This window comes from Pipistrellus hanaki (genome assembly GCF_964339955.1).
Source record: "Pipistrellus hanaki genome assembly, chromosome: 6".
Classification (NCBI taxonomy): Eukaryota; Metazoa; Chordata; class Mammalia; order Chiroptera; family Vespertilionidae; genus Pipistrellus; species Pipistrellus hanaki.
Genome location: NC_140508.1, coordinates 13,420,196 through 13,447,644, shown reverse-complemented (window position 1 = coordinate 13,447,644; position 27,449 = coordinate 13,420,196). Strand labels below are relative to the sequence as shown.

At 54.7% G+C, this 27,449-nt stretch overlaps 1 protein-coding gene across 2 annotated transcripts in view; it reads right to left on the bottom strand.

Moving 5' to 3' along the window:
• Nucleotides 1-27,174, bottom strand: part of RIPOR3 (RIPOR family member 3) — a 69,892-nt gene extending 42,718 nt beyond the window's left edge. The window contains exon 1 of one of the 2 annotated variants that reach the window (XM_084887087.1): nucleotides 26,610-27,174. In XM_084887087.1, the coding sequence (XP_084743213.1) occupies nucleotides 26,610-26,612 (3 nt within the window). In that variant the 5' untranslated portion in view covers nucleotides 26,613-27,174. The remainder of the gene's footprint in view (nucleotides 1-26,609) is intronic. The other variant, XM_084887088.1, reaches the window with a different exon arrangement.
• Between the last annotated feature and the right edge of the window lie 275 nt (nucleotides 27,175-27,449).

The following is a 27,449-nucleotide window of genomic DNA, read 5'->3' as shown; positions in this document are numbered from 1 at the left end:
AGAATGATCTTGGACATGGATTTGACCCTCCAGATAGGAACTCATCTTGACCAGTATTTTGAATTTTAGCTTTGTGACACCAGGAGCAGAGACCCCAGCCTCGTCACACTGGGACACTGGCCTGCAGAGCTGGGAGCTCCTCAGTGGGGTCTGTGTGAAGTTGCTAGGTTAGAGGCAATTTGTTACATGGCAACAGAAAACCATACCCAGTCTATAAAGGAAGCCTTACCATGGAAGGCTCCCAGTGTATCCTAGGGGTTAGAGACAAGGTTCAAACCTGACTATGCTGCTCACCACCTAAGTGATGTTGGCCACACTCTCTCCCTCACCTCTTGGAGTCTCAGTTTTCTCATCTGTAAAATGGGCATGAAAAATAAAGCACATCGTAAGGGCTTGTAGTAAATGCTCAAGAAACATGAACATTGTATATGTTAATGATTAGAATCTGCTGACAACTACTAAGAGCGGTCACCTGGGGTCTTCAGAGCCCTGCCCCACACACCAAGAGCATGGGAATGAGCCCTGACCTGGGAGTTAAAGGTCACTTGGGGAATCAGGACCCCAAAAAGCCCCAATTTTGAAGGAAATAGGTGGCATGTGCATAACATTCTTAGTGGGCACAGCAGGGCAAAGACCAGGCCACAGAGCTCACAGCTCCCTTGTGGAGTCTGGCTCAAGCCTGGATGTAGACCCTTCCTCAAGATCCCTCTGCACTGACTCACTAGTATAAGAGGAGGAAAATTATTTTTTTTAGGATTCTGCTACCAAGCCTGTATCTCAAGGCTGAGCTCAAGGCCTTGCCCTTGTGAGCATGAGGAGAAACTGGAAGCCTTGGACCCTGCTGGGGGAAATGTAAGATGGTGCAGCTGTTTTGGGAGGTGGCTTGGCATTGCCTCAAATGTAAGCATGAAGTTACAACCCGACCCAGCAATTCCGCTCCTTGGTACACACCCGAGAGAAACGAACATACATAAAACCTGTACACAGATGTTCTTGGCAGTATTATTCATAAGTACCAAGAAGTAAAAAGGATCCAAATGTCATCAGCTGATGGATGGATAAACAATGATATATGTTATCCAGCCATATAAAGGAATGAAGTAGGGATATACACTGAGTGGCCAGATTATTGATTTGTGAACGCATAATAATCTGGCCACTCAGTGTGTGTGTGTGTGTGTGTGTGTGTGTGTGTGTGTGTGTGTGTATTGGAGGCCTGGTACATGAATTCATGCATGGGTGGGGTCCGGCCAGCCTGGCCAGGGGGAGGGGACATGGATGGTTGGCCAGCCTGCCTGCTGGTTGAATTTCTGGTCAAGGGGACAGTTTGCATATTAGCCTTTTATTATATAGGATATACACTGAGTGGCCAGGTTATTATGCCTTCAGAGATCATAATAATCTGGCCACTCAGTGTATGTTACAACATGGGTGAATCTTGAAAACATGATACTGAGTGAAAGAAGCCAAATGTAAAATTATTCCATTTATATGAAAGTCCAGAACAGGCAAATCCTTAAAGATGGGAAGTAGGTTAGTGGTCACCAGGGGCTGGGAACAGAGATAATGGGAGTGGCTGCCGATGGTACGGTGCTTCGTTTGGGTGAGATGAAAATGTTCTGGAATTATATGGTGGTGATGGCTGCTCAACTTTGTGAATATGCTAAAAGCCACTGAATCTCACACTTTAAAAAGCGAGTTTTGTGGTATGTGAGTTACATCTCAATGTTTAAAATTATTTTTTTAAAAAAAATAACTTCTGTTACTAGCTGCAGGACCCGGCACAGGTGACTTGGCCTAGCCCCCAACTCCTCACCCTCAGAACAGGACCCGAACCACAGTGCTACCCCCTGGGTCTGCTGAGGACACATAAGCAAATGCAAGAAAGCCTTGGTACACACCAAGAGAAATGAACATACATAAAACATGAACGTGCTCGATAGGCGGAGTTTTGGGACCCAGGCTCGGATTAGTCACTGAAGAGTAGAAGGTCAGGTGGCCTCTCAGGTCTGCCTCTCCCCGCAGCTCTGCTCCCTCTGCCTGGAATGCCCTCCGGGCCTCCGCTGGCAGGTCAGAGCCCACCCTTGCCTTCAAGGCCCCAATAGCTCCTGCTCTGGGCAGCTCTCCCGTTCCCAGCAGAGCCCGGGGGCACGCTGTCCCCTCCAGAGGCCCTGGCGAGGGGCGCTGACTGCAGCCTGAGTCACCAGGAGACCCTCCTGTCTGGGGCCAGGTCCTCTCTGAGCGACGTGATGAGAAGGGTCGTGACTTAGGCTGGTGTGCCCACATTTCATTCATTTATCACCTCCACCGTGTTCCCCGTATGCCCACATTTCATTCATTTATCACCTCCACCGTGTTCCCCGTTATTCGAGTACTATCTATACCCAAGTCACTCAGTCCTTTCCTTTATATCAACCTCACTTTTCAAAAAAATAAGTGCATTTTAAAAGGACACTTCAGCTTGATGTCAAATGAAGAGCCAGGTAAAAATCCATCAATAACAACTTAAACAGGAATTACAAAGCGGCCCCACTGGTCACACGACCCCATTCAGTGCAGGTGGGGCCCATTGCCGAGAAGCCTCTGCCATCCCGGGGGGGAGATCAGTGGGTCTCAGTGAGGCAGTAACCACAAACAGACCTTCTCATTGGCGCAGTCGGGCCTGAGAGATCACTGAAAGGGACTTGCTCGCCCAGCGAGTCACTGTGATTTAGTGCCTGCACCTCCTAAATCAGTGGTCGGCAAACTGCGGCCGGAGAACCACATGTGGCTCTTCGGCCCCTTGAGTGCGGCTCTTCCACAAAACACCACGTGCGGGCACGCACGGACAGTGCGGTTGAAACTTCGTGGCCCGTGCGCAGAAGTCGGTTTTCGGATCTCAAAAGAAATTTCAATCGTTGTCCTGTTGTCCTGTTGATATTTGGCTCTGTTGACTGATGAGTTTGCCGACCACTGTCCTAAATCATCTCTCCTGGTCTCCTGCAGGTGGTGACTAAAGACCTCCTCCTCGGGAGGTGTTGTCTGGCCCCTCATCTCTGTGGGTCCACCCCTGCCCCCCATTTCCCAACCCCCTTCCAGCTTGTTTTTTATTGAGTATTGGTTGCCGTTTGATATCCTATAGGCTACATTTTCCTACTGTCTGTCGCCCCAGAGAGAATGCAAGCCCTAAGCGGCGGTGTACGGCCAAGGGCCCAGCACTTCCCGAAAGTGCCTGGCACCTCGGAAGCACTCCGTAACTCTCTCCTGGATGGATGGATGAATGGATGGATGGATGGATGGATCAGTGGGTGAGTGAATCTCAGCTCTCCAGCAGCTTGCACTATCTTACCTTAGCTTCGCACCAAATCTTACACTTGGGAGGCGGCCCGGTAAGCAGCTGCTGAGTGAGAGAGGGAATGAAGGAATAATCCATCCATGAATTTTTGCCTGGACAGTGAAGCTCCCAACTTCTGAGACAGCCCAGACCTCGTGTCTGTATGTTTTCAAAGTCCCCGATTCAAAATTCCTCCTTCAGACTGTCTCCAGGACCGAGAGAACAGAGCCTTTGACAAGAAGAGAGTTTGCATTCCCAGGCCTCCACTTTAGATTAAATAGCGATGGCTTACCGGAAAAAAGAGAGTTGGGGACCCCCAGAAGTTGTGGGAGCTGGAGGGGTGGGGAGAGCATTCGCCAGGGCTGGTCCCCCACCTGCCCTCCTGCCCAGCGCCCTTGGCAGCCGCCGCGCGGGAGAAGCCGGCCAGACGCACAGGCACGCTGCGCTCACTAAGTGATCCTAAGTACATCAAGATGGGCACATGGACGCCAGCCACTCGGCGTGGATCTGGAACGGATTGGGGGGTTGTTAAGATCGCCGACTTGAGCCTCTTCTCACAGGAAAAATATTTATTTCACCGAGCTCTGCTTTCTGGAAAGTTGCGCCTGTAGCAATCTGCATCGATCTAGCAGAGTTTTGGCTACTGCTGATTTCTGTCTCCTCTCCTGTCTCAGGCGGCGTGGGCTGAGTGTGCGTGTGTGCGTGTGTGCGTGTGTGCGTGTGTGTGTGTGCGTGTGTGCGTGTGTGTGTGTGTGTGTGTGCGCGTGCGCGTGTGTGTGCGTGAGTGTGTGTGTCCATGATTATTAAGTAATCAGCCATAAGACACAGCCAGGACACTCTGCTCTACTTTAACCAGAAGGAAGAAGAGGACACAAACCGGGACAGACAGAAGACCTGGGTGTTTTAGCTGCAGAGATGCCTGCTTGCACGAGGCAGTCACTTCTTTCCTTCCCTTTTTATTGAATATGCTCCTTCCCCCCCCAGTTTGTGGGGGAAAATACAAACAACCATAAGGGAGAACGTACAACTCACTCTTCCAAGGAGCCTCATTAGCCTTCCCTGCACAGTTCTTGTCATTGATTTTCTACTCCTTGGGGCCTAACGGTGTGAATTCTGGCCTTGCCACCTGCTGGCCCTGTGAGCCGGACAGTCCTGGAACCTCCGCTTCCTCATCTGTGAAATGGAGTAAAAATAATACCTCCTTCTTGGGGTGTTGGGAGGAGCAAACAAGAGAAAGTACATGCCGAGCTTAGCAGTTTCCAGCACATAATAATGCTCACTAAAGGGCAGCTATGTTTATAGGATACATTTATAGGATACATATATATATAATTTTCATACATTCTTTTTCCCTTTTCACTATCCTAATAAGCATTTTTTTAATAACTGCAAAATATTCTATTGCAGGGCTACACCAAACATTATTTTTTTAAAATATATTTTTATTGATTTCAGAGAAGGAAGAGGGAGAGAGAGAATCATTGATTGGCTGCCTCCTGCATGCCCTCTACTAAGGATGGAGCCTGCAACCAAGGCAGGTGCCCTTGCTTGGAATCGAATGAGGGGCCCTTCAGTTCACCGGCTGATGCTCTATCCCAGTGTTTCCCAACCTTCTCTCATGATGAGAATCACCTGGTGGAGTTGTTAAAACACAGATTCCTGAATCCCAACTAAGAAGTGCTAAACTAGAATTTTTGAGAACATATAGGTAAAATTGCATACCTAACTTAGTGCTCTGTATATAAAATCTGTCTTAGAGCACTAGTTAAGTATACAATTTTACCTATATGTTCTCAAAAATTCTAGTTTAGCACTTCTTAGTTGGGATTCAGGAATCTGTGTTTTAACAACTCCACCAGGTGATTCTCATCATGAGAGAAGGTTGGGAAACACTGCTCTATCCACTGAGCCAAACCTGCTAGGGCCCAGACATTATTTCTTTTTAACTGTTCCCTGTGGGTGGAAATAGAGGCTGCTTCCACAGTATTACAAAAATCGCTGGGACAAACTTCTCCAGACTCAAATCTTGGTCCACATTCGAGGTTCTGTCTCTAGGATGAATAGGACGAATTCTCAGAAGTGGAATTATTTAGTCAAATGGTATGAGCTCTTCCAAGAACCGCAATGTATCATATTTAGCACTGGGAGCTGCTATCCAGAGAGATGGACGTGTCTGAGAGATTCCATCTCACCGCAGCCCAGCTGCACTGAGGAGGGTAATTGCCTTTTAGTTGTTGCTAATTTGACAGGCAAAACGTCATCTCAATTCTTTAATTTCCATTTTTAAAATTTTTACTCACTCTGTTTCTCATGCTGATTTTATTAGCGACAATATGTTGAGTGCACACTATAGGCCAAGCATGGGCTCAGGGTCTTTGGACACCACCTGCATCGCACTCTGGGTGAGACGTGGAAGCGGGGTCTGAAGCAGAGACGAGCGCACCTGTGTTTGTAGCAGCGTTGCTCCCCGTGGCCAAACGGCAGGAGCAACCCAAGTGTGTCCGTCGACGAGGGAGCGGATACACAAAATGCAGTATATGCTTCCCACGGAATTTCACTCAGCCTCAGTGGATAGAGCGTCGGCTTGCGGAATGAAGGGTCCCAGGTTCGATTCCCGTCAAGGGCATGTGCCGTGGTTGCGGGCACATCCCCAGTGGGAGGTGTGCACGAGGCAGCTGATCGATGTTTCTAACTCTCTCTCTCTCTCTCCCTTCCTCTCTGTAAAAATCAATAAAATATATATTTTTTTAAAAATAAAAAACGAGTTCTCACACGTGCTAGGGCATGGATGAGCCCTGGAGAGGTGCTGAGCGAAGTGTACCCGTCACCAAAGGACAAGCATTGTCCGACTCCTCTGACAGGAGGTCCCTACAACAGTCCCATTCACAGGGACAGGGTGAGAATGGCGGTGACTCGGCGGAGGGAGGGGAGATGGGCACCGCGTGTCAGTTGGGGCGAAGGAAAGTCCTGAAGATGAACGGGGAGTGATGGCTGTACAGCAGTGTGGCTGCACGTAACGCCACAGAGCGAAAATGGTTCAAGTGGTCAATCTAGTGTTCTATAGATTTTATCACAACGAAAAAATATCTTAATCCATCTTCATGTTCTTAATCACAGTACACGTTGTTATTACCCCTGCCCTTCTTTAAAAGATGAGGAAGCCGAAACCAGTTTGGCTCAGTGGAAGAGTGTCGGTCTGCGGGCTGAAAGGTCCCAAGTTTGATTCCGGTCAAGGGCATGTACCTTGGTTGTGGGCACATCCCCAGTGGGGGCTGTGCAGGAGGCAGCTGATAGATGTTCCTCTCTCATTGATGTTTCTAACTCTCTATCCTTCTTCCTTCCTCTCTGTAAAAAAAAATCAATAAAATATTTAAAAATAAATAAATAAATAAAAGATGAGGAAGCTGCCCGGGCCTGAGTGGCTCAGCTGGTTGAGCGTTGTCCCACGCACGGAGACACTGCAGGTTAGATTCCCGTTCAGGGCACATACCCGGTGTAGGCTTGATCCCCAGTATGGGGGGCGGGGGGGGGTAGGCAGGAGACAGCCAATCATTCTTTCTCTCTTTGCTTCTCCCTTCCTCTCTCTCTAAAATAAAATAAAATAAAAATATTTTTAAATAAATAAAAGATTATGAAACTGCTGCCTAGAGAGGTTGAACCCATTCCCAAAGTCACACAGCCTATACACAGTGACGGGCTAGGATACTAGGTCAGACCCTTGAAGGCCACATTATCCTATAAGAACTTTGTGGGTGCAGGAACCAGAGGTAAAATTCAACCCAACTGAAGGTAGCCTGTGGAGTTAGCAAGACACAGTGCCAGACTCCGGAGCTGCTGGCCCTGGGAGTTCAGAGTTCGGTTCTAAATTTATCCTCCAGCCTCCCTGTGGGTTCTAAATGTGGCCAAACTAGTCCCTCCAGCTAATCAATGACGAGGGTGTGCTGTTTGGAAGATCAAACCCTTTTCCTGCTATGAAAGTCATAAAATGATGCCGAGTTTGTTTGGAGAGCAGTTTGTTAGCTGCCATCTGGAATGAGCCTGGGCCCGCGGATGGTGGACACATGTGGCTGTTAACTGATTTCGCGGGATTAAAAAACCGTTTCCTAAACCCAAGTCGGAATGTCTCCTCCTGAAGGAACCCGAAACAGACCCTCCGGGAATAGCAGGGCAAGAACTTCTAACCTGAACCAACAATAAGATTTTCCTAAAATTACTAAGTAAGACAAAATGGGACTCTTTAGAATCTAAAGTTTAGATAGTGTCCAGGCCGGAGAGAAACAGCAGGGTCTTTGGGGACTCCCAGGCCAAGTCCCCACTTCTCTGGAAAGGTTCTGGGGAGGTGGGGAGGGGGGGAGTGCTGACTGGTCCATTACCCTCCTCAGAGATTCTGCCTCCACTGAGGTGGAGTGGGCCTGTGGCCCTCGTGGTCTGGCCACCAATGACTGAAAACAAGCCGTGAACGGTGGACCCGAGAGACCACCACTCACTGCCCAGAAACATACCCCTTCTGGTGCTTGGAATGCAAATAAGAGATACAGGACGTCGCCATTGGTGCTAATAGTGATGGACATATGGAGTGGGAATGGCCATTCTGGGGGCACAAGCACACACATGTATGTGGCACTCAGGATCACAGGGATAGTGTTGTGTGGCTGGATCAAGCTTCACCTGAAACCCACCCTACCATTGGGCTTTTCAAATTCATTGTATTAGATTTCCTGGGCTTTGATGTTTGTGTTTTTTAAAATATATTTGTATTTATTTCAGAGAGGAAGGGAGAGGAAGAGAGAGAAAGATAGAAACAGCAACGATGAGAGAGAATCCTTGATTGACTGCCTCCTGCATGCCCCACACCAAGGATCGAGTCCAAAACCTGGGCATGTGCCCTAACCGGGACTCGAGCTGTGATCTCCTGGTTCATAGACCGATACTCAACCACTGAGACACGCCGGCCGGGATTGACGTATTTTTTTAATAACCAAAAGGAAGATCTCTATAACCTTCCAATGCATCCCTTCTACCTGAAATTGATGATCCACAGAACCCAAACAGAGCACTCCCAGCGGGCAGGCAGAAGCCTTTGGGAGAGTTTAGGTCGCAAAGCAGTGTCCCTGCAGGTCCCAGCGCCAGCTTCCTCTTCCTGTCTGAGGCCCTTGGAGGAGGACACAGAGGTTGGGACTTTTCTGCAGGAACACGCTGTCCTCACGCCGACCCTTTCAGCTCAGAACTGCTGGTACCGGCCTCTGGCCTCTCTGGAGGTTGGACAAGGGGTGAAGCCAGGAACTCCTGAGGCTGCGGGGCAGGGCAGGGGCCTGGGAGAGAGGGGCAGGCTGCGAGGGAGCGGAAATGTGTCTTTTGTTTCCCTTGGGCCCTCGCAGCACAGCTGTTGTCCGCAGTGAGTGTAGCTGGCAATGGGGACCAACAGCATTCCCTCGACAGGCAGGGACCCAGTACTGGAGGGGGGAAGGGGGGAGGAGGGTAAATCGAGTGTCATCGAGGTGAGTGGTGGCTCTGGGATTTGAACCTGCGTCTGATGGGCCCCAAGTGTGGCACCTTTTCCACTATCTGCCCTTGGACTTCCCCTCCAGCTGGTTCTGCAATCAGCAGCCCCTCCAGACGTCCCTCCCTCAGAGGCCTCGAGGAGCTCACTGCTGATGAGGAAAAGGATTAGCCACAAACCTGCCTCTCCCTCCAGCCGCCGCCAGACCCACCGGAGGCGTGGGTGTGTCCGCCTACCTGGGGACATCTGCTTTTGTCGTCAGACAGATCCCCCGAAGAAGGGGAAAGCCAAAAAGAACGAGAAGTAAACTTCCAGAGGAAACAAACAAGCAGTGAGAATTGGCCGCATCTGTGAAGCTGCGGCTTCAGAGCCAGGCCCGGGCCTGCGTGTGAGCCCAAGTGCTGGGCATCCAGGAGCCGCCATAACGGCTGCAGGGCTGCCCTGGGGGCGCTGCTGAAGGCGGCGGGTGGGGGGGGGGGGGACCAGCCCCCTTAGGCAGTTCATCCTCCAGGGCCCCCCAGGACCCTCCTCTCCGCTGCCCTGCCCAGCACCGCTCCCCCCATTGGCTCCTGGCCTTTTCCCAGGGGCCCTGGGGAGACAGCTGAACCGGAACCCAGGTATGGATCTGCGTCCTCGTTCCATGTTCACTGGCTGCGTGACTGGGGGTGAGTGCGTGCTCCTCCCTGAGCCTCAGTTTGCTCACCTGTACAATGGGGGGCTCGTACTAGGCCAGACGCTTTCAAACGGGTGATGGCGCCTGTCTGTGGCTGTGAGCTCAATGACTGAGCCCCGGCAGGCGCCTCCACGCGAGGGGTACGCCCCGCCTTCCTGGGGTCCGCCACGTGCTTCTCTGACCCCTCCGGCCACTCGCTCGGAGCTGCTGCCGGGCCTGCGTGCTCACTGGCTCAGTGGCTGTGTGTGCGTGTCTGCCAGCCAGGAGCGTGGCCCGGTCAGAACGAGGGTCAGGCAGCCCGGGCCGTCCTGACTCCCGGGCGGCTGCCTCCCCAGGCCTCTGCTTCAGCACCCGGCCTCAGAGGACGGCCTGTGAATGTGCATTGAGATAGAGCACAGGGTGCTCACACCACAGGCTCCCCGAGGTCAGGACAGCCCTCTGTCTGGTCCCATCGCTGAGACAGCAGCCGGTCATGAGCACCGACTTGGTGACTGATTGGTCGGCTGGGGCTGAGCTGGGAGAGTAATGGATGTCAAAGGGCTTAAACTCTACTTTCTCGCTCCTTCAGCTGGCTGCCACCTCCAGGACAGCCGGACCCTGTCCCCAGCGTCGCCTCCATTCGGGAAAGGGTGTTGGGCAGAGCGTGTGACTGGCTCTTAGGATATTTAAGGTGGGGCATTGAGGTCTCGGTGGACAGACCAATGGCTGAGGGTGTGTTCCCGAGCTCAGCCCAGGGCGACACTGAGCCAGGGCCAGGTCAGCGACAGAGCTTCCTGGCTAACCTTGACCTCCGGGTCTTTCTGGTCCAGGGGCAGCAGCCATCTGCAGTGAGTCTCCCCTGAAGGACGGATCTCCCGCAGGAACATCCGGAGGGTCCGGTCTGAGTTCCTGTGTGACACTAGGCAAATCCCACCACTCCCAGGCTTCGTCTCCGTATGTCCCTAGGCTTAGCACGGAGCTTACACTGGTGTGGGCTTGTTTCTGACACCCCTGGTGGGTGCGGGCTGCTTTGATGAAGCGTCGAGGTGGATTCTGATGCTGTTTTGCTCCCTGAGAGAGGGTGCTGTGATTGGTTGTCAATGTCTGCCATGAGTTGAAGGATAGGCTAGAAGAGTCTGAATTCCCATTTGACCCAGTAATCCCACTCCTAGGAATATATCCTAAGAAACCAGCAACACCAATCAGAAAGGATATATGCACCCCTATGTTCATAGCAGCACAATCTACAATAGCCAGAATTTGGAAATAGCCTAGGTGCCCGTCAGCAGATGATTGGATCAAAAAACTATGGTACATCTGCACAATGGAATACTATGCTGCCATAAAAAAGAAGGAATTCTTATCATTTGCAGCAACCTGGATGGAATTGGAGAACATCATGCTGAGTGAAATAAGCCAGTCAATGAAAGAGAAACACCACATGACCCCACTCATTTGTGGATAATAAAGAACATTATAAACTGATGAACAAAAAGATAGATATAGAGACAGTAAAGTATCAAGCAGACTGTCAAATTACACCGGGGAGGGCAGGGAGATCTGGGGGAGATAAGAGATCAACCAAAGGACTTGTGTGCATGCATATAAGCATAACCAATGGACGCAAAACTCGGGGGGGGGGGGGTGAGGGCATATACGGGAGTGGGGGTGGGCAATGGTAAGATATGTCCACATAGAATACCTTAATAAAAAATGGGGGGAAAAAGAATAATAGTCTGTTTGGTGTCATGCACTTGCCACTCCAACCCAGAAGCACTACAGGCTCCTCAACTTGTGAAGTGGCTCCAATTCTTACGGCCTCACTGGGTCACACAGAATGTCAGCTCTCTCTGCGGCACTGACCTTTGTTCTGACAGCACCCAGGTTTCTCCCGGGCAGGGACCCAGCCCCCACGTCAGCGCACACCGCGGAGGCCCGATCAGACCCCCACGCCGCACAGCCTCAGTGCCCGGCTGGGCCAGGAAACCTCCTCGGGGCCAGGTCACCGAAATCAGCCCTACGGGCCCCACCCCCACGGGGTCCAGCCAGACCTGAGGCTAAACCTGACCCTACACTTTCCCGTTCTGTGAGCCAGCACATGGTCTTTTTGCTTAAGCCGGTATTAATCAGTGTGTCATCACTGAAACTCAGAGTCCCGATGTGCAAGCTCCTCCTCTTCCCCAGGCAGGCCAGAATGGGCACCAGAGAGGGCTTGGCTAACAGGACAGCGAGAACATCTGGGGCTCTGTTTTTCTTTTCTTTCCTTTCGTGTTTTTTGGTTGTTTTTTTTTAATCCAGGCTGGACAGGAAGCCTAGAATGAGGGAAATAAGAGACCAGTTTCTTCAAACGTGGAAGCCTGGGAGACATTGTCCTGAGGGGTCTATGGGATAAGAGGGCCCCTGCTTTGGATGCATAGAGTCACAAAGAGGGCAGATTGTCTGGAACATCCTTCCGTTCCCCGCAAAACAAAGTTTCCACGCATGCTTTGTCCTTCGCTTCCTGGGGCACTGAATCTGGCTCAGTTAAAGTTTGTTTAAAAACACTGACATGAATCATAAACACCCTTGAGAGGGACCATTAACCACCAACCAGCGGAGTTAATCTCCCTGCACCCCCCGTCTCCTCCAGCGAAATGGCCTGGAACCTCCGCCCCCTCCCCAGAGGAAACGCCCTGCCTCCTTCTGGAATATTTCAAAACCGGGCTCCTGCGTATGCGCCTGACGTAGCTCATCCGGGCTCAGCGCACTGGCCTGGCTCCTTCACCGTGAGGGGACCGAGATGTGGAACTAACAGCTCTGGACATTTCTGGAGTCTGGCTCCGGAAGTTTCTTCTGGAGCAAATTCTTCTCTGCATCCCGCCCCGCACCCACCCACCCCCACCCACCCCGCTCTCCTTCGCCCCCCTCCCGGCAACCATCTGGGAACAAAGTGAAGGCTGTGCAGTCAGATAGACCTGGGGACGAATCCTAGCCTGACACATACCTGCTGTGTCACTGTGGACAAGCTGCTTCCCCTGTCCGAGCCTCAGCTTTCCTTTCTGTAAAATGGGGATAATGCCACCCCTGAAGGGCTGTTTCTGAGAATTCGATGTTCAAGTGCCTGCACTGAGCCTGATTTAGTAGCAAATGGTAGTTGTAGCAGTAATGTTTATGTCATTCTCATTTTGATCTGCTTAGACCAGGGCGGGAAGGAAGGAGGATGGAGGGGAGAGAGAGAGAGAGAGAGAGAGAGAGAGAGAGAGAGAGAGAGGGAGGGAGGGAGGGAGAGGAAGAGAGAGAGAGAGAGAGAAGGGTGTTTGGGACATCCTCAGAGCTTCTGTATCATTCTACCTTGGGGGGGGGGCCAGGACCTCCCCAGCCCCTCTAGTTGGAGATTGGCCCTTTCCAGCCCGCCGGGTCAGCCCCTGGAGAGCTGTCTGCTTTATTTTTTCAGAAGACTGACTGATCTCTTTCTCCCCACCGTGGGGAAACTGAGGCTGGGCCTCGGCCCTGGTCCCGGAGTCCGTTGGCTGAGACTGAGCCGTGGCAGGAGCTCTGGCCACCGGGTCTGCGGACTCTGTCCCGGGCTCCTGAACAGGCCACGACAGTTGCTGCACAGCCTCGCTGCCTTCTCCGTCTCTGTCCGCACAGCGAGCACAGCCGCCCCCCATTCCGTGTGCAACCGCTTCAGGATCAGGTAATAGGTAATAGTGAGGAAGATCTCACTGCGCCTTCCTCTCCGCCTTGCCTTCCGCAGCCCTCCCTCCTGGCCCTCAGCCCCCCCCCCCCCCCGAAGTCTGGGTGACGCACCGAGGCCCGCAGAGCGTACCCCGCAGCCCACCGTTCCTGGTGACCGAACAGACAGTGGGCCTAAGAGCCACCCTGTGAGAAAGCTGGTGCCAGGGAGGCATGCAGTGACTGGGCACCATTTCTGTGGCTTCTTTGAGAAAACGGTTTTTAAAAGCCCATTAGTGCCTTGGCCAAGTAGCTCTGTTGGTTAGAGCGTCATCCCGTTATGCCAAGGTTGCTGGTTCAATCCCTGGCCAGGGCACATACAGGAACCAACCAAGGGATGCATAAATAAGTGAGCAAACAAATTGATGTTTCTCTCTTTCTCTCTACTCTCTAAAAAATGAATTTAAAAAAAAAAAAATTCAAGTCCATTAGCTCCCAATTAGCATGGCAAAGGCATAGAATTTTCCCGCATGTTGAGAAAGTAGAAAGGTCTTCTTTCAGTACCTCGGGCAGGAGCCCGTGCGTAGAAGGCAGGACATCTCTCTGTACTTGGCCTTGGCCACCAAGGACGGGAGCATGGAGGAGGGTGGTGGTGAAGAGTATGGACTCAGGGTTACCTGGGTTCAAATTCCAGCTCTACCACTTATTAGCTGCGTCACCATGAGCAAGTTATTTTGCTTCTCTGTGCCTCAGTCCTCCCATCTGTAAAATGGGACTGAGCGGATTTCCTCAAAGACTTGCTGTGGGTATTAAATGAGTTGGTGTGTGAGGTTCTTAGAATGGGCTCTGGTGGGTAACAGGCATTCTCCGTGTCTGCTGTTTCTGTGTGTCTGTGTTTCTTATACAAGCAGAGACAGCTCCAGAGGCCGGGACTGCACTCCCCTCCAGGAGCTCGAGGGGGAAGCTGCACTGAGACCACCAGCCACCGGTGTAGGGCGGGGACCCTGGAATCGCAGCGGGTTGGAAGGCAGGAAGCTCTGATGTTTCTGGCTACTCAGGGTCCCCCCGTGGTCAGGATGGGGCTCCACATGTGCCCACTCCGGTGTGGACGCACTGTTAGGGCCGCGGTGACTGTGCAGGGGCTGGCGGTGACAGCCGGGGTCGGGGGCCAGACGCAGTGGAGACGAGGGTTCAGAGCCGAGGTGGGCACAAGTGGGCCAGGCAGGGCTCCAGGCCCCGCTCCTCCAGCCGCAGCCACAGACGCCAGGAAGGCAAGCAGTGACCGGGGGCATCAGACTCGGCTGCAGACACACCTCGTACCTCCGCTGGGGAGTCTCATGGTCAGCACACCTCTGGCCACACCGGCCCGATGGTGCCCCCTAGAGAGAGGCTGAGGAGGCAGCGGGGGGCATCTGAGCTGAGCAGCACCTGAAGGCCGGAAGTTCAGATTAAATTGACCAGATTGCACTAAATCTGGTGTGTTTCCTTGTTGCCCTGGGTCTGGGGCTTGGGAGAAAGCTCAGATCAATTACAGGAAATACAGAGAAGACATTTCTCTACACACACACACACACACACACACACACGCACGCACGCACGTGACAGTGTGAGTGAACAGCCCCGTCCGTTCAGCAGGCCGAGAAGCAGCTAGGTTTTGGGGTCCTGTGTGAGGCAGCAGCTCTGTACCCACGGACCAGTCACCTAACCCTGATGTGTGTACCCTCATCTAAAAAGGGGCACAGTAACCACAGCTTTCCACCTTGTGGGTTCATGGCAAAGACCAAGAAGAGGAGTAAACGAATGGATGGACGGGACTACTGGTTGGATTACAGATTCAGGCAAGAAACCTGCAGGGGCAGGACGGAGCTCTCACGGAGCAGCTGCCACAGGCCACGCCCACCCCTAACTTTGGGAGGGCCCCTGCCTCCATCCGCACTCCACCCGCCGTCCTTCCTGTGGCTCGAGGACCAGTGCCCGGAGCCACCGGGATGCTCAGCATCCTGGGACACCCCCCCACAGAGATCCTTCTTCGTGGGTTATATTCCCCTCGGGGCTGCTGTTGCCCAAAAACTGGCCGGGCTTGGCGCCACGGAGACAAACAAGCGATAGCCACAGCATCTGATAGCCCCGGAACCTGACCCCCGTGGGAGAGCCGCAGCCAGCTGGCATGAGCCCCGGGCCTGGCCGCGGCTCCCGGGCTCTCAGTCCCAGGTGACAGGAGGAGGGGAGGGCTCAGACTTCAGCCTTCACGTGGCCACAGATGCCCTCCTGAGTCAGGAGGATAAACGCAGGCCCGGATACCCATCACAGGGTCCGGGAGCCTTAACAGATACGCTGCCCACACTCCCTGTCCGGGTCTGTGTGACCCCCAAACCTGAGCCTGCCCCCCAATGGTGAACCAGGCTTGACTGCCCAGAGAGGCATACATCTGTCCCCTGTCTCATCTGGGGCTGGAGCCACTGGAACAGAAGGGCTACGGGGGCATGTGGCCATTGTCTGTTCCTCCCTCCCTCCCTCCCTGCCTCCCTCCCTCCCTCCCTCCCAAGTTGGGGGTGTGAATCAGACCCTGGATGTCCACAGGGATGGAGACTGGTTGGCAGCAGGTTGGGGTTTGGGGGTTTAATGAAACCCTCTGTGCCACTAGCTCAGGGATCCCCACAAACTCCAGCCCGCAGGTAGGTTATGTGATAACCCAATTGGGCACAGGGGTGGGCTAAGGCCCTGCTGGTCAGTGGAGGAGTCAGGCCTTGAACCAGGCAGCCTGGCGTGGAGGCAGTGCCCCCTGCGATGTGGCTGGCTCCTCCATGCGGGCCAGCCACCCCCAGCCTCGCTCTGCAGGCTGCCACCCCCGGCCTCGCTCTGCAGGCTGGCTTTGCCCTTCGGGAACCCCCGGCCCCCCAGAGGCCTCCAGCCCACTCGCTGGCCGGGCAGCTCCTCGCCCTGCTGACACAGCAGCTGTTTCTTGGCCCCGACGCCGCAGTTGTTGGAAATTACAATCCTTCCTTCCTGACTCCGAGCTCGCAGCTCCAAGAGGCTCCTCATGCGCACGCCCCCCGCTATCCATAGCGAGTTCTTTCCATGGCCCCGGCCCAGGCGTGTTAAAATGTAAACGGCCGAGCAGCGGGCGGCAGCAGGCTCGTTTGTCTCTGTCAGGCCCCGCCAGGCCCCCTCCCTCGCTGTCAGCCTGCGAGGGGCTTGGCCAGGCCCGGCCCGGGGACTCAGGGTGCGAGGACCCCACAGAATGCACCGTGACGTGAGCATCTAATAGCCTGTCTCAATGTCGGATAAATCACACCTTCAGGGACCAGTTTCCAATTTGTAGCCTCAAGTCAAGACTCCTAAAGCGTTCCCAGCTGTGGGGGAGGAGATGTGTGCCTCTGGCACACGGCTTCCTACCCACGGGAGAGCCGGGCACGGGGAATCTGAGGCAGAACGCAGCTTCGTGTTTGCTACGCGGCCGGTTGAGCATCGGCCTGTGAACCAGGAGGTCACAGTTCAATTCCTGGTCAGAGCACATGCCCGGGTTGTGGGTTCAACCCCCAGCGTGGGGCATGTAGCGTCCAACGATTATCTCTCATCATACATGTTTCTCTCTCTTCCTCTCCCTGCCTCTCTGAAATAATTTTTTTTTTTTAAGAAAAAGAAAAAGACAAGATTCCTCCTCCCACCGCTTTGGGGGACATGCGTCTGGAGAGGTCTGGGCCAGAAGCACGTCTCCCATGGCTGGGATTCTGGGACAGAAAGTATGGGACTCCATGCTCGTGGAATGGGGCTGGACGGCCTGGGGCCCTTACCAGCTTTGGAGTCAGAAAGAAAAGGGTCCGAACCCTAGATTTGCTGTTTACCAGCTGTGTGACCTTGGGCAAGTCATTTTACCTCTCTGGGCCTCAACTAAGTAATCATAGCGCCCCCTTCCCAGGTTGTGGAGGAGGCTAAGTGAGAGAAGAAGAGAAAGGAGCTTAGAGTGTCCTTGGGGGATCCTGCGGTAAGGGGAGTGTTAATAACAGCTAATATTTTAGGGGGTTCTGTGAATGGAACAGTGTCCCCCCAAATAGGCATGCCTCCTTGGAGTCTTAGAGCATGGCCTTTGGAAACAGAGTCTCTGCAGATGTGACTGGTGAAATGAGGCCGTGCTGGCGAGGTGGGCCCCGGCCCAATGCTGTGCTCTGGGGGAGGAGGAGAGGGCAGGAGGAAGGCCTGTGAGGGAGCGAGCAGCTGCTCACTCACCTGCTCTCTTGCTCAGAAAAAGCCCAGCAGCAGACCAGGCGGCCCGGCCACACCAGGTGCAGGGAGCCCTCTGGCCCGATCGGTGCCCTCAAATGATGCCAAGGTCATCCCTGCATTTTCCCTAGCTGCGTTTCACACAACCACTGCCGCTAAGCAGCAGAATGGGGAGAAACTAGCAAAACACAGGCAAAACCATCCTTGCGATGCAACCCAACAGCAAAGATCCCCCTCCCGGGTCAGGAGTGTTTTTCCACCCGGAAACCAGAACAGTTCATCTGAGTTTCTTCACTCTTTGTCCGAAGACGCAAAAATGTCAGAAATGTCAGAAATGTCCCCCTCTGGCCTGAGGGACACGCTCTCGCCCCCGTGGTCCGTTTCCTGCACCGGCGGAGGGTCGAGGTGGAGACCACTGGCCGGAGAGGCAGGACGTGGATTGGCTCCTGCCGGGCCATGTGCTTGCTGAGGGGCGCACGGGGGTGGGGTGCGGGTGGGGGTGTCCCTTAGCTGTAAACCGGGGTGATAATGCCTGGTCGTCCTCTCACAGATTAGGCTGGAGCCCGTCGTACAGGGCTGTTTTCCTCTGCCTCCCCTCAGGCGTCAGCAACGTGAGAACCAGGCCTCTCTCAGCGCCTCCCCAGACCCTACATTACAACTCGGGGACTTGGGCTGTGGGCAAATCCATCTGTGTCCACGGAGCACCACTGCAAGCTCCATGCCATGTCAGTTTCTAGAAGGTTATTTTTAAAAATATTTTTATTGATTCAAAGAGGAAGGGAAAGAGGGATAGAAACATCAACGATGAGAGAGAATTATTGGTCAGCCTCCTCCTGCACACCCCCTACTGAGGATCAAGCCTGCAACTGGGCATGTATCCTGACCGGAAATTGAACTGTGACCTCCGGGTTCATAGGTCGACGCTCAACCGCTGAGCCAGGCCGGCTGGGCGCTGGGAGGTTATTTATAACCGTTAGCCCTGATGCTTGGCAATCCCAGCAGGAGCCGCCCTGTGCTGAGCAGCCGCTGTGTGCTTTGCCTCGGTTAACTCTCACAATAAACCTGCGAGGCGCGCGTCATTAGGACCCCCATTTTCCAGGGAAAACTCAGTTCAGCGGGAGTGACCTGCTCGAGGCCCCGCAGGTCAGGGGGACTCCCTTTCAAGTCTGCCTCCAAAGCAGACCCCGCTGCCCGCATGGACCCACCTCCCAGTGGGCGGCTGCGGGGAGACCAGACCCCCCATAGACATGACATTCCTCACACAAGCTTGTATCTCTTTTTGCTTTCTGCGTTTTTTAAATACATATATATTATTGATTTTTCACAGAGAGGAAGAGTTAGAAACATCGATGAGAGAGAAACATCGCTCAGCTGCCTCCTGTACACCCCCTACTGGGGATGAGCCCGCCACCAAGGTACATGCCCCTGACCAGAATTGAACCCGGGACCCCTCAGTCCACAGGCCAACGCTCTATCCACTGAGCCAAACTGGTTCTGGCACAAGCTTGTATTTCTAATGTCCGACACCGGCTCAAGCAACCCATACGCCGTACATCGCTGAGACCCCCATAAAACCTTCCTGAGAAGCCCTCATTATTATCCTGTTCGTACAGATGCATCGAGGCCCAGGCGGTGACAGGGATGGTGGCGCGAATAAGCCAGGAGCAAAAGCTGGCTTTCCTGACTCCACATCTAAGGTTTTGCCCCCACCCTTTTCCAAACGGGGCTGCATACCATGGGTGCTAAATCCATGCAGACGGCAGCCAGGGGTGTTGGGAAGGAGATCCTAGGGGGCTTCCTGGAGGAAGGGGCTCACCCCGGATGGGCAGGACCTGCCAGGCACAGAGTTCCTCTCTGCAGACACCTGAGGGCATTTGCCAGGAACCTGGGAGCTGGAAGGCCCAGCCCCACCCTTCTGAAACACAGCCCCCGGCACCTCCTTCCCCCATGGGACGCAGGAGGAATCTGTCCTGCCCCGCGGCACAGGCCTGTCTGCATGCCAGGCCGGCTGGCCCTGCGCCCCGTGCACCTCTCTCCGCTCCGTTCCTCGGGCCTCAGGAAGGAAGGCCCGGAGCCAAGGGCTCGCATACCTCAGGGGAGGGCTGGGCACACAGAGCTCAGGTTGTTCAGCAAGGCATTTATTTGCGATCACAAAAGGCGGGGCCCAATCGCAGGTCCATCCGCAGGAGGCTGGAGGAAAACGCTCAGGCACAGCCACATGCCACCCCGGGGTCAGCCGAGGAGGAGTGGGAGGGGCGTGAGAACACCCACAGCTGACGTCTGGGGAGGGCTTTGCATGCACACGGGCAGGGCCCATCCACGCGTGTTAATCCTGACGTCGACCTCAGGGGCAGGAGCGTGATCGTCACTTTAAAGCGAGGAAGCTGAGGCGTGGAGAGGTCGAGTCCGATGGCTGTCAGCAAACGGGGCGGCGGCGGTCTGGGCCAGGCGGTGGGTGTCAGAGCCACGCTCAGGACCACTCTGCCACGCGGCCTCGCCCCTCCGCCCGGAGCACCCACCCCAGCATCCGGGAAAGTGGGAAACACTCCGACAGCCTTCGCACTCCCGGCCCGTGCTGCCTGACAGGCGGATTGTGATCGCTCAGACGCCGCCGTAGCCGGTTCCTCTCCCCACTCCGCTGTGGCCGGCGGGCCCATTGACTAACTTTACAGCCCGTCCTGGAGCCGGGACAAGGAAAGCGCACCGATCGCCGGACCCCTCATCGCCAGCGGCCGGGCTCCAGGGCGGGGGCGGAGGAGGAAGGAAACCCAGTTTCCCCACGTGGAGCTCATCAGCAGAACTCAAGGCCGGGCGGCCAGCATGCTGGTGTTGAGAAAAGCTGTTCTCAAGCAGAACTAATTGGCAACAGAAATGGAATTTCCCCCCAAAAAAGGATAAACATGCTCTATCCCTGGGAATTACCCCGCGGAATAGGTATTCCAGACACGCTGTGTGCAGCGACCCGCGTGCGGTAGGCAGCCTCAGCCAGACGAGGCCAAGGGGGCCGGTGCTCTCCCCAGTCCTCCAGGCCGCCTGTCCGCACTAAAGATGCTCACAGCGGCCAGCGGCCCCCCCAGGGCAGCCGGAGTGGGCCTGGCTCTCCTCTGGCCCGGCATCACGTCCCTCCTCCAGGAATAGCAGCTGGCTCTGGGGTCCCCCAGACTCTGGTTTGGTGGAGTTGACTGAACCACACACACACACACACACACACACACCACCCCAGCTCTGGGGACTGCCTGGCAGGCTTCCCTCGAAGAAGAGCGGGCTCCAGGGCTGTTTCAGAAATGGGCACACACCCTGAGAAGCAATAGGCATGGGGGGAGAAGGGGAGGACGAACGAACACTCTGAACGAGGCTTGTGGAAGGGGAGCTCTGCCGTTTTAGGGGTGCAGAGAAGCAGTTGCACAAAATTCAGGACAGCAGCTCCTGCCGAGCGGCGGAGGACATAAATGTATATAGCGTCAGCTCTCCAGTTCTCAGTGGGCAGAGCGTGTACAGGTGTCTTTTATTTTACAGCTGGATATGGTGAGACTTCGAGGGAAGGGTAAAGGGGGGCAATCGGGCGCCCCTCTCCGTGTCTCCTGATGAGACGATGATCAGTTCAATTGTGGACCTGAGGTCCATGTTTTAAAGTCTCGAGGAAAGCCGAAACCGGTTTGGCTCAGTGGATAGAGCGTCGGCCTGAGGACTCAAGGGTCCCAGGTTTGATTCCCGTCAAAGGCATGTACCTTGGTTGCGGGCACATCCCCAGTAGGGGGTGTGCAGAAGGCAGCTGGTCGATGTTTCTCTCTCATCGATGTTTCTAGCACTCTATCCCTCTCCCTTCCTCTCTTTAGAAATAAAAAATCAATAAAAACATATTTAAAAAAACACACACACACACAATTTTGGGGATCCGGGATCTACAGGGACCCCTCTCCCTGGATAAGTTAGGAAAGACGTGAGGCTGTTCCCTCTGCGGTAACCGAGAACAAGCCTCTTTGGTCCTGGTGGGCGGAAGCGTCCAAAGGCAAGTTTGGAGGGATCGCAGGCCCCTTCCACGCAGGGTCTCCCCGCCCCGACACCCCCTGCTCAGTGGGGTGAGTGTGAAAGGCGATGCTGGGCTTGGTCCCCCGAGGAGGGCTTCCCGCAGCACTGGGTGGGGGACCTGACACCCCAGAATCCAAGTCCCATCACCTGCCTGCTCCTGGATTTATCTGGATTCGGGTGAGGAAGAGGGTGCTGTTTCCATGGCCCCCCAGCCCACCCGAGACAGACAATGACCCCCACTGTGGTACAACTGAGGGCCACTCGATGGATGGGTGGTGTATATGTGAGTGAAATATAGGCATGTGGCTAGAGGCTCCCTAGGAGTCTAATTGAGGATTCTCCCCAAAAGTCTGGCTGTCTTGTCACCCTTGGCAACACAGCAAAGCAAATATGTCCACAGGTATGTACTGAGTGCCTCGTATAGGCTATAGCAGTGGTCAGCAAACTGCGGCTCGCGAGCCACATGTGGCTCTTTGGCCCTTGAGTGTGGCTCTTCCACAAAATACCACATGCGAGCGCACACGTACAGTGCGATTGAAACTTCGTGGCCCATGCGCAGAAGTCCGTTTTCGGATCTCAAAAGAAATTTCAATCGTTGTCCTGTTGATATTTGGTTCCGTTGACTAATGAGTTTGCTGACCACTGGGCTATAGCATTGAATAAAACAGTCCCCAATCCAAAAAACAAACAAACAAACAAACAAAAAATTCCTGCCCTCAGGAAGCTTACATTTTAGGGACAGTGAAGAAAAGAAAAACATATAGTATACTGGATGATGGATGATAAGTGGTGAAGAGTGAGCCGGTGGAGATCTGGACAGTGAGTGCCCCAGGCAGAGGGGAACGCAAGGGTAGGCAGGACTGGGCCTGGCACCATTGAAAACAGCAAGTGCAGTGAGGGGAAGGGGGAGGGAGGTGAGCTCCAGATCCTACAGGATCTGTTGCCATGGCGAGGACTTCGCCTCCTCCTCTGGGTGAGGTGGGAGCCAGGACGATGGTGTCCTGAGCAGAGGAAGGACGGGATCTGACTTCCTTCTAGGACCCGACTGGCTGCAGGTGGAGATCACTGTCAGAGCGGCGGGGGGAGAAGCAGAGGCCCGGGGACGAGGCAGCTGGAAGGGTCCAGAGAAAGATGGTGCCACTTGGGCCAGGCAGATCAGTGGTGGCGACAGGAAGCAGTCAGCGTCCAGGTACAGGTGACGGGCAGAGCCTGTCAGATTCTTTTTACGGAAGAGTGGATGCAGCTTTAAGATGACCAGACGTCCCGCTTTTGGCGGGACAGTCCCGATTTTTAACAATTTGTCCCGAGGCGTTTTTAAAAAGTAAAAAAATCGGGACTTTTTTAAAACGCTGTGGGACGCGGGACAAAAGCGGACGTCTGGTCACCTTAAGCTAGGTTATACTCGTGTGTTTTGGGATCGAGAAAGTTGGAGACCTGGTAACAAGGAGAGACGTGGTTATCGAAAGGGTGTGCTTCTTACAGCCTTCTGGAGCTCCTGTCGTGCCGGCACTGAAAGGAATGGTTTAGGCCAGTGGTTGGCAAACTCAGTAGTCAACAGAGCCAAATATCAACAGGACAACGATTAAAATTTCTTTTGAGAGCCACATTTTTTAAACTTAAACTTCTTCTAACGCCACTTCTTCAAAATAGACTTGCCCAGGCCGAGGTATTTTGTGGAAGAGCCACACTCAAGGGGCCAAAGAGCCACATGTGGCTCTCGAACCACGGTTTGCTGACCACGGGTCTGGGAGAACAGGTACATCTAACCCTTAATTACCTGGAGTGAAGATTTAAACTCAGGACTGCCCTTCCTGCCACACAAAATAAAAATGATAATAAACCCCGTTTTTAGTTATTTTTGAAGTTGCTATGGCCCGCCGGCATGGCTCAGCATTGACCTGCGGTTCAATTCCCGATCAGGACACAGGCCCGGGTTGCAGCTTTGATTCCCACTGAGGAGTGTGCAGGAGGCAGCCGACCAGTGGTTTCCTCTCCTCATTGATGTTTCCACCGCTCTCTCCCTTCCTCTCTGAAATCAATACAAATATATTTTTTAAATAAAACGAAATAAAATTGCTGTGGCTGCCCTCTGCCACCACAACACACTTCTCTTCGCCAGTGTCCCTACCTGGGCCCCCTCCTTGGCCTGGGCTGCGGGGAGGCGGAACTTGGAGAGGAGAAATATTTTCCTCTCGTGCTTGCGGACTCGGGAGAGCTGGAAAGGGCCCACCTGGCTCCTAAAGTTTCTAAAAATAGAAAGCTGTGCTAACTTTCCTATAGTTTTGGCTTAGCCCTTCCTTCTGCTTGGGCCAAGATGCCGTTTGTGTTAGAGAATCGGTCCCTCTGCGTGAAAATACAGGCTGGCAGGGCAAGACCTGAAGTGGATGGAATGAGCGGGCAGCTGCCACTGAGGGGCCACCAGAGATGCTACCAGTGAGGACAATGCCTCCTACCCACCAACCCCCGCACCCGTCCCAGCCCTGCACCCATCCCAGCCCCCGCACCCATCCCAGCCCCTGCACCCATCCCAGCCCTGCACCCATCCCAGCCCTGCACCCATCCCAACCCCCACACCCATCCCAGCCCTGCACCCATCCCAGCCCCTCCACCCATCCCAGCCCCCGCACCCATCCCAGCCCTGCACCCATCCCAGCCCCCGCACCCATCCCAGCCCCTCCACCCATCCCAGCCCCTTCATCCAGCCCTGCACCCATCCCAGCCTCTGCACCCATCCCAGCCTCCGCATCCATCCCAGCCCCCACACCCATCCCAGCCCCCGCACCCATCCCAGCCCCCGCACCCATCCCAACCCCCACACCCATCCCAGCCCCCCCACCCATCCCAGCCCCTCCACCCATCCCAGCCCCTCCACCCATCCCAGCCCTGCACCCATCCCAGCCCCTCCACCCATCCCAGGCCCTGCTCCCATCCCAGCCCTTACTTCCATCTCTGAGATCAGGGCAGGGAGAGCAGTTTGGCTGTCCAGCTGAGAAGAGGAAGTTGAGGGAAGGGTTCCAAGGCCCAGTGCCTGGAGTTTGAATCCTTCTGGCTGAGGGCTGTGGACGGTCCACCCCAGGGCTTCTGAGTTACTGTGGGCCTCTGGTGGGCGGGTAAAGGGTTAACCACAGCTCCCCAGGAGAAAGTGTGTCTGTGTGTGTGCGCACATGTGTATGCATACAAATACTATATATGCACATACACACACATGCATGCACACATGCACATACATACATATACTTAGGGTTATTATACATTGTATTGACATAAAGGATGAGAGTAGCACACAATTTACAAATAAAAACAAAATTTATAATGCCCCTTTTTGTACAATTCATATCATCCATTGTTTCACACAGAACATTTTCATTGATTTTCCCCCCCCTCTATTCTTGCATCTGTAGTCAACCTATGGCTGTAATGGATGGGCCCCTGTAGTTCTTCAGGAATGTCGATTGATATTTAATTTTACCTTCAGGAGTAAGACCACCATGATACAACAAAGAGCAGTCGAGCTTAAACCCTTTTTCCAATGACACGAGCAACTTGCTCGATGTTTGGTGCTATGCACAGTGTGACAGCTAGAGAGGCAGCAGGCTTTTATGTGTAATCTGTGTGGTTAATTCTCCCTCGCCTTCTCAAATCTAGACAATGAACAGAACAGCAAATCAAGCCCTGCCTCACACTCATTTGCCAATTCCCCGAATGTAAACACTCCCAACACGATCAGCGTCAGGCTGCCAGCCTGCCATCGCTGGCAGTAAAGGTAAGAGAGGCACCACAGCACACGGCAGTAGTATTCCGACCAGACAGCCACCCCGGATGGAAATAGCCTCAGGAGCACAGGCAGCATCATAGGTGCCAAGGTCCTTGCTTGCCCAGGACCGAGGGGGCTTCTGGGACCGGCCAGTCCCCCTGGAGCTGGGCCCACCACCCCGGTCTGGGCTTGTGCCTAAGGCTGAGCCAGTTCCTGAAAGGACAGGAGGTCTGAGTCAGTGCAGAGGCGCTGTGGGGTGGAATTTTCCAGGGAAGAGCAAACAGGAGGCCACATCTGGGTGCCAGGACCTCCAACTCCGTCCAGATGCCTGCCACCCGAGGGGCTTCCCACCTGCCACGGCCCTGCTGCGCATTTCTTATCTCTTGGCGGCTGCCGGCCCCAGCTGCAGGGCCGCACATGCAAACCACCGGTGATGGTATTAGTGTGGGAAGTGGGGGGGGAGGGGGGGTACTTGTGGAAAGCACTGTTTGTGTTTCACAATTCCCTTTCTACGGAGGAGCAGAGGGGGCCCGAAGTGATTTGAAACACATTTTTGAAAAGGCAAAATAAAACTGGAACAAAACCTAGTGGAGACATATGCCACTCTTTCCACACCCAGCCCTCCGCAGCCCTGCCTAAGATTAACCCTCTTCTCTCCCGGCCACAGAGCAGCAAACACAGCGAATGACACCGGGCGGTGGGCGGGCGCACTTCATTCACACCAGCAGCCCTGCCCGTCCCTTCCCAGCACAGAGCGCCCCTGCCCGGGGCAGACAGACCCCCAGGGAGCTAAGGCTGCTCAGCCGGTCACTTCTTCCTCTGTCCACGTCTCTGCCTCCCTCCTCCCGACAACGCTCCCTCCTCCTCCACCCCGGCTTCCTGGGGCGATCATCACAAGCTCAGAACGCAGAATACTGGCAGTGGAAACGTTAGTGAAAGTCAAGTTGGGAAAACCCGAAATCTGGTTCTCATCTCGGCCAGGGACCGGCTGCGTGTCCTTGGGCAAGTTATTCCCCTCTCTGAGCCTCTGCTTGCTCAGCGTACAATGAAGAGAATAATAATAATAATAATAATAATAATAATAATAATAATAAATAGTAATAATAATACCACCTCCTCTCTGGGGGATTGTGGGGATTCCCTGGGCTAAAGTTTCCAAATGCCTAGCACAGTGCCTGGTGCACAAGCAGACACACAAGAAACAGCCGTCCTAGCAAGACCCCCTTAGAGATCGCCTCGCTCAGCCGCTCCGTTTTAGAGATGGACAAACGGAGGCCCAGAGAGGGCGAGGAACTTGACCGGCGTCACACAGCGAGACCCTGCAATGCCATCAGCTCCAGCGCGGGCTCCCTCCCTCGGCTCCGGGAGCTCCAGCCGAGGGTGAGGACCTGCTGCCCCCTCACACCTCCCCTCCCTCCCGGGCTGGTCCCCCCCCCCCCCTCCTTCTATCCCCCCAGCCGCACCTGGAGCAGCCGCTCGCACTCACCATCCGCAGGTCCGCACCGTTAGCGCCCGGTCACCGTCCTCCTGGGAGCAGCCCGGTTGGAGGCTGGAGCCCGCCAGCGGGTCCCATTCAGGCAGGACCCGGCCAGGACTCTGCCTCCTCCTCCCGGGAGCCCGCTGTCCCCGCGGTCTCCGCTGCCGGCTCCGATAGCGCAGCCGCCGGCTCTTATCTGGCGGAGGCAGGGTGCAGGCGGCTGCGGGGCCGGGTTCCAGGAAGCCGGCCGGGGCGCCCCCAGCGGCCCGCGCCCCCGGATGCCGGCCGCTCTGCGCGCCGCCGATTTGCCGTCAGTGTCACTGGGACTCCCTGTGGCCCCGGCAGGCGGGCCCTGGCCCTTCACGTCCCACCCGCCACCCGCTCCTGGCAGGGCGACTGGGAAAAGGCAGCGAGCTCCGGGTCCACGCCGCGCCCGTGGTGTGTCCTGAGCTCTGCGCGATGAATCCCGGAGCGTCTGATTCCTGCTTTGCCTCGGAGGGGGTGTGGGACGCCTCGACGGTTCTGTTTACTCCGTCCTGCGGGGCTGGTGCTAATCACAAACAGACAGGGACCCAGCCTCTTTCCTCCCTCCCCCCCCCCTTCCTCCCCTTACCTCGCCACCTCCTCCCCCTGCTTTCTCCTTCCCCTCCTTTCTCCCCTCTCTGCCACCCGTCCCCTCCTCAGCCGGGGATCTGATCCTCCCCTCACCCCTTCCTCCAGTCCTGGGTTTCCCCCAAACCCCCGGCGCCCCCCCCCCCTGCACCTCCCCCACCTCCTAGGATGCGAGTTGGCTTGGCTTTCCCCCTTTACATCTTTATAGTGAGTAGTCAGCTTCTTTTATTACCTTTT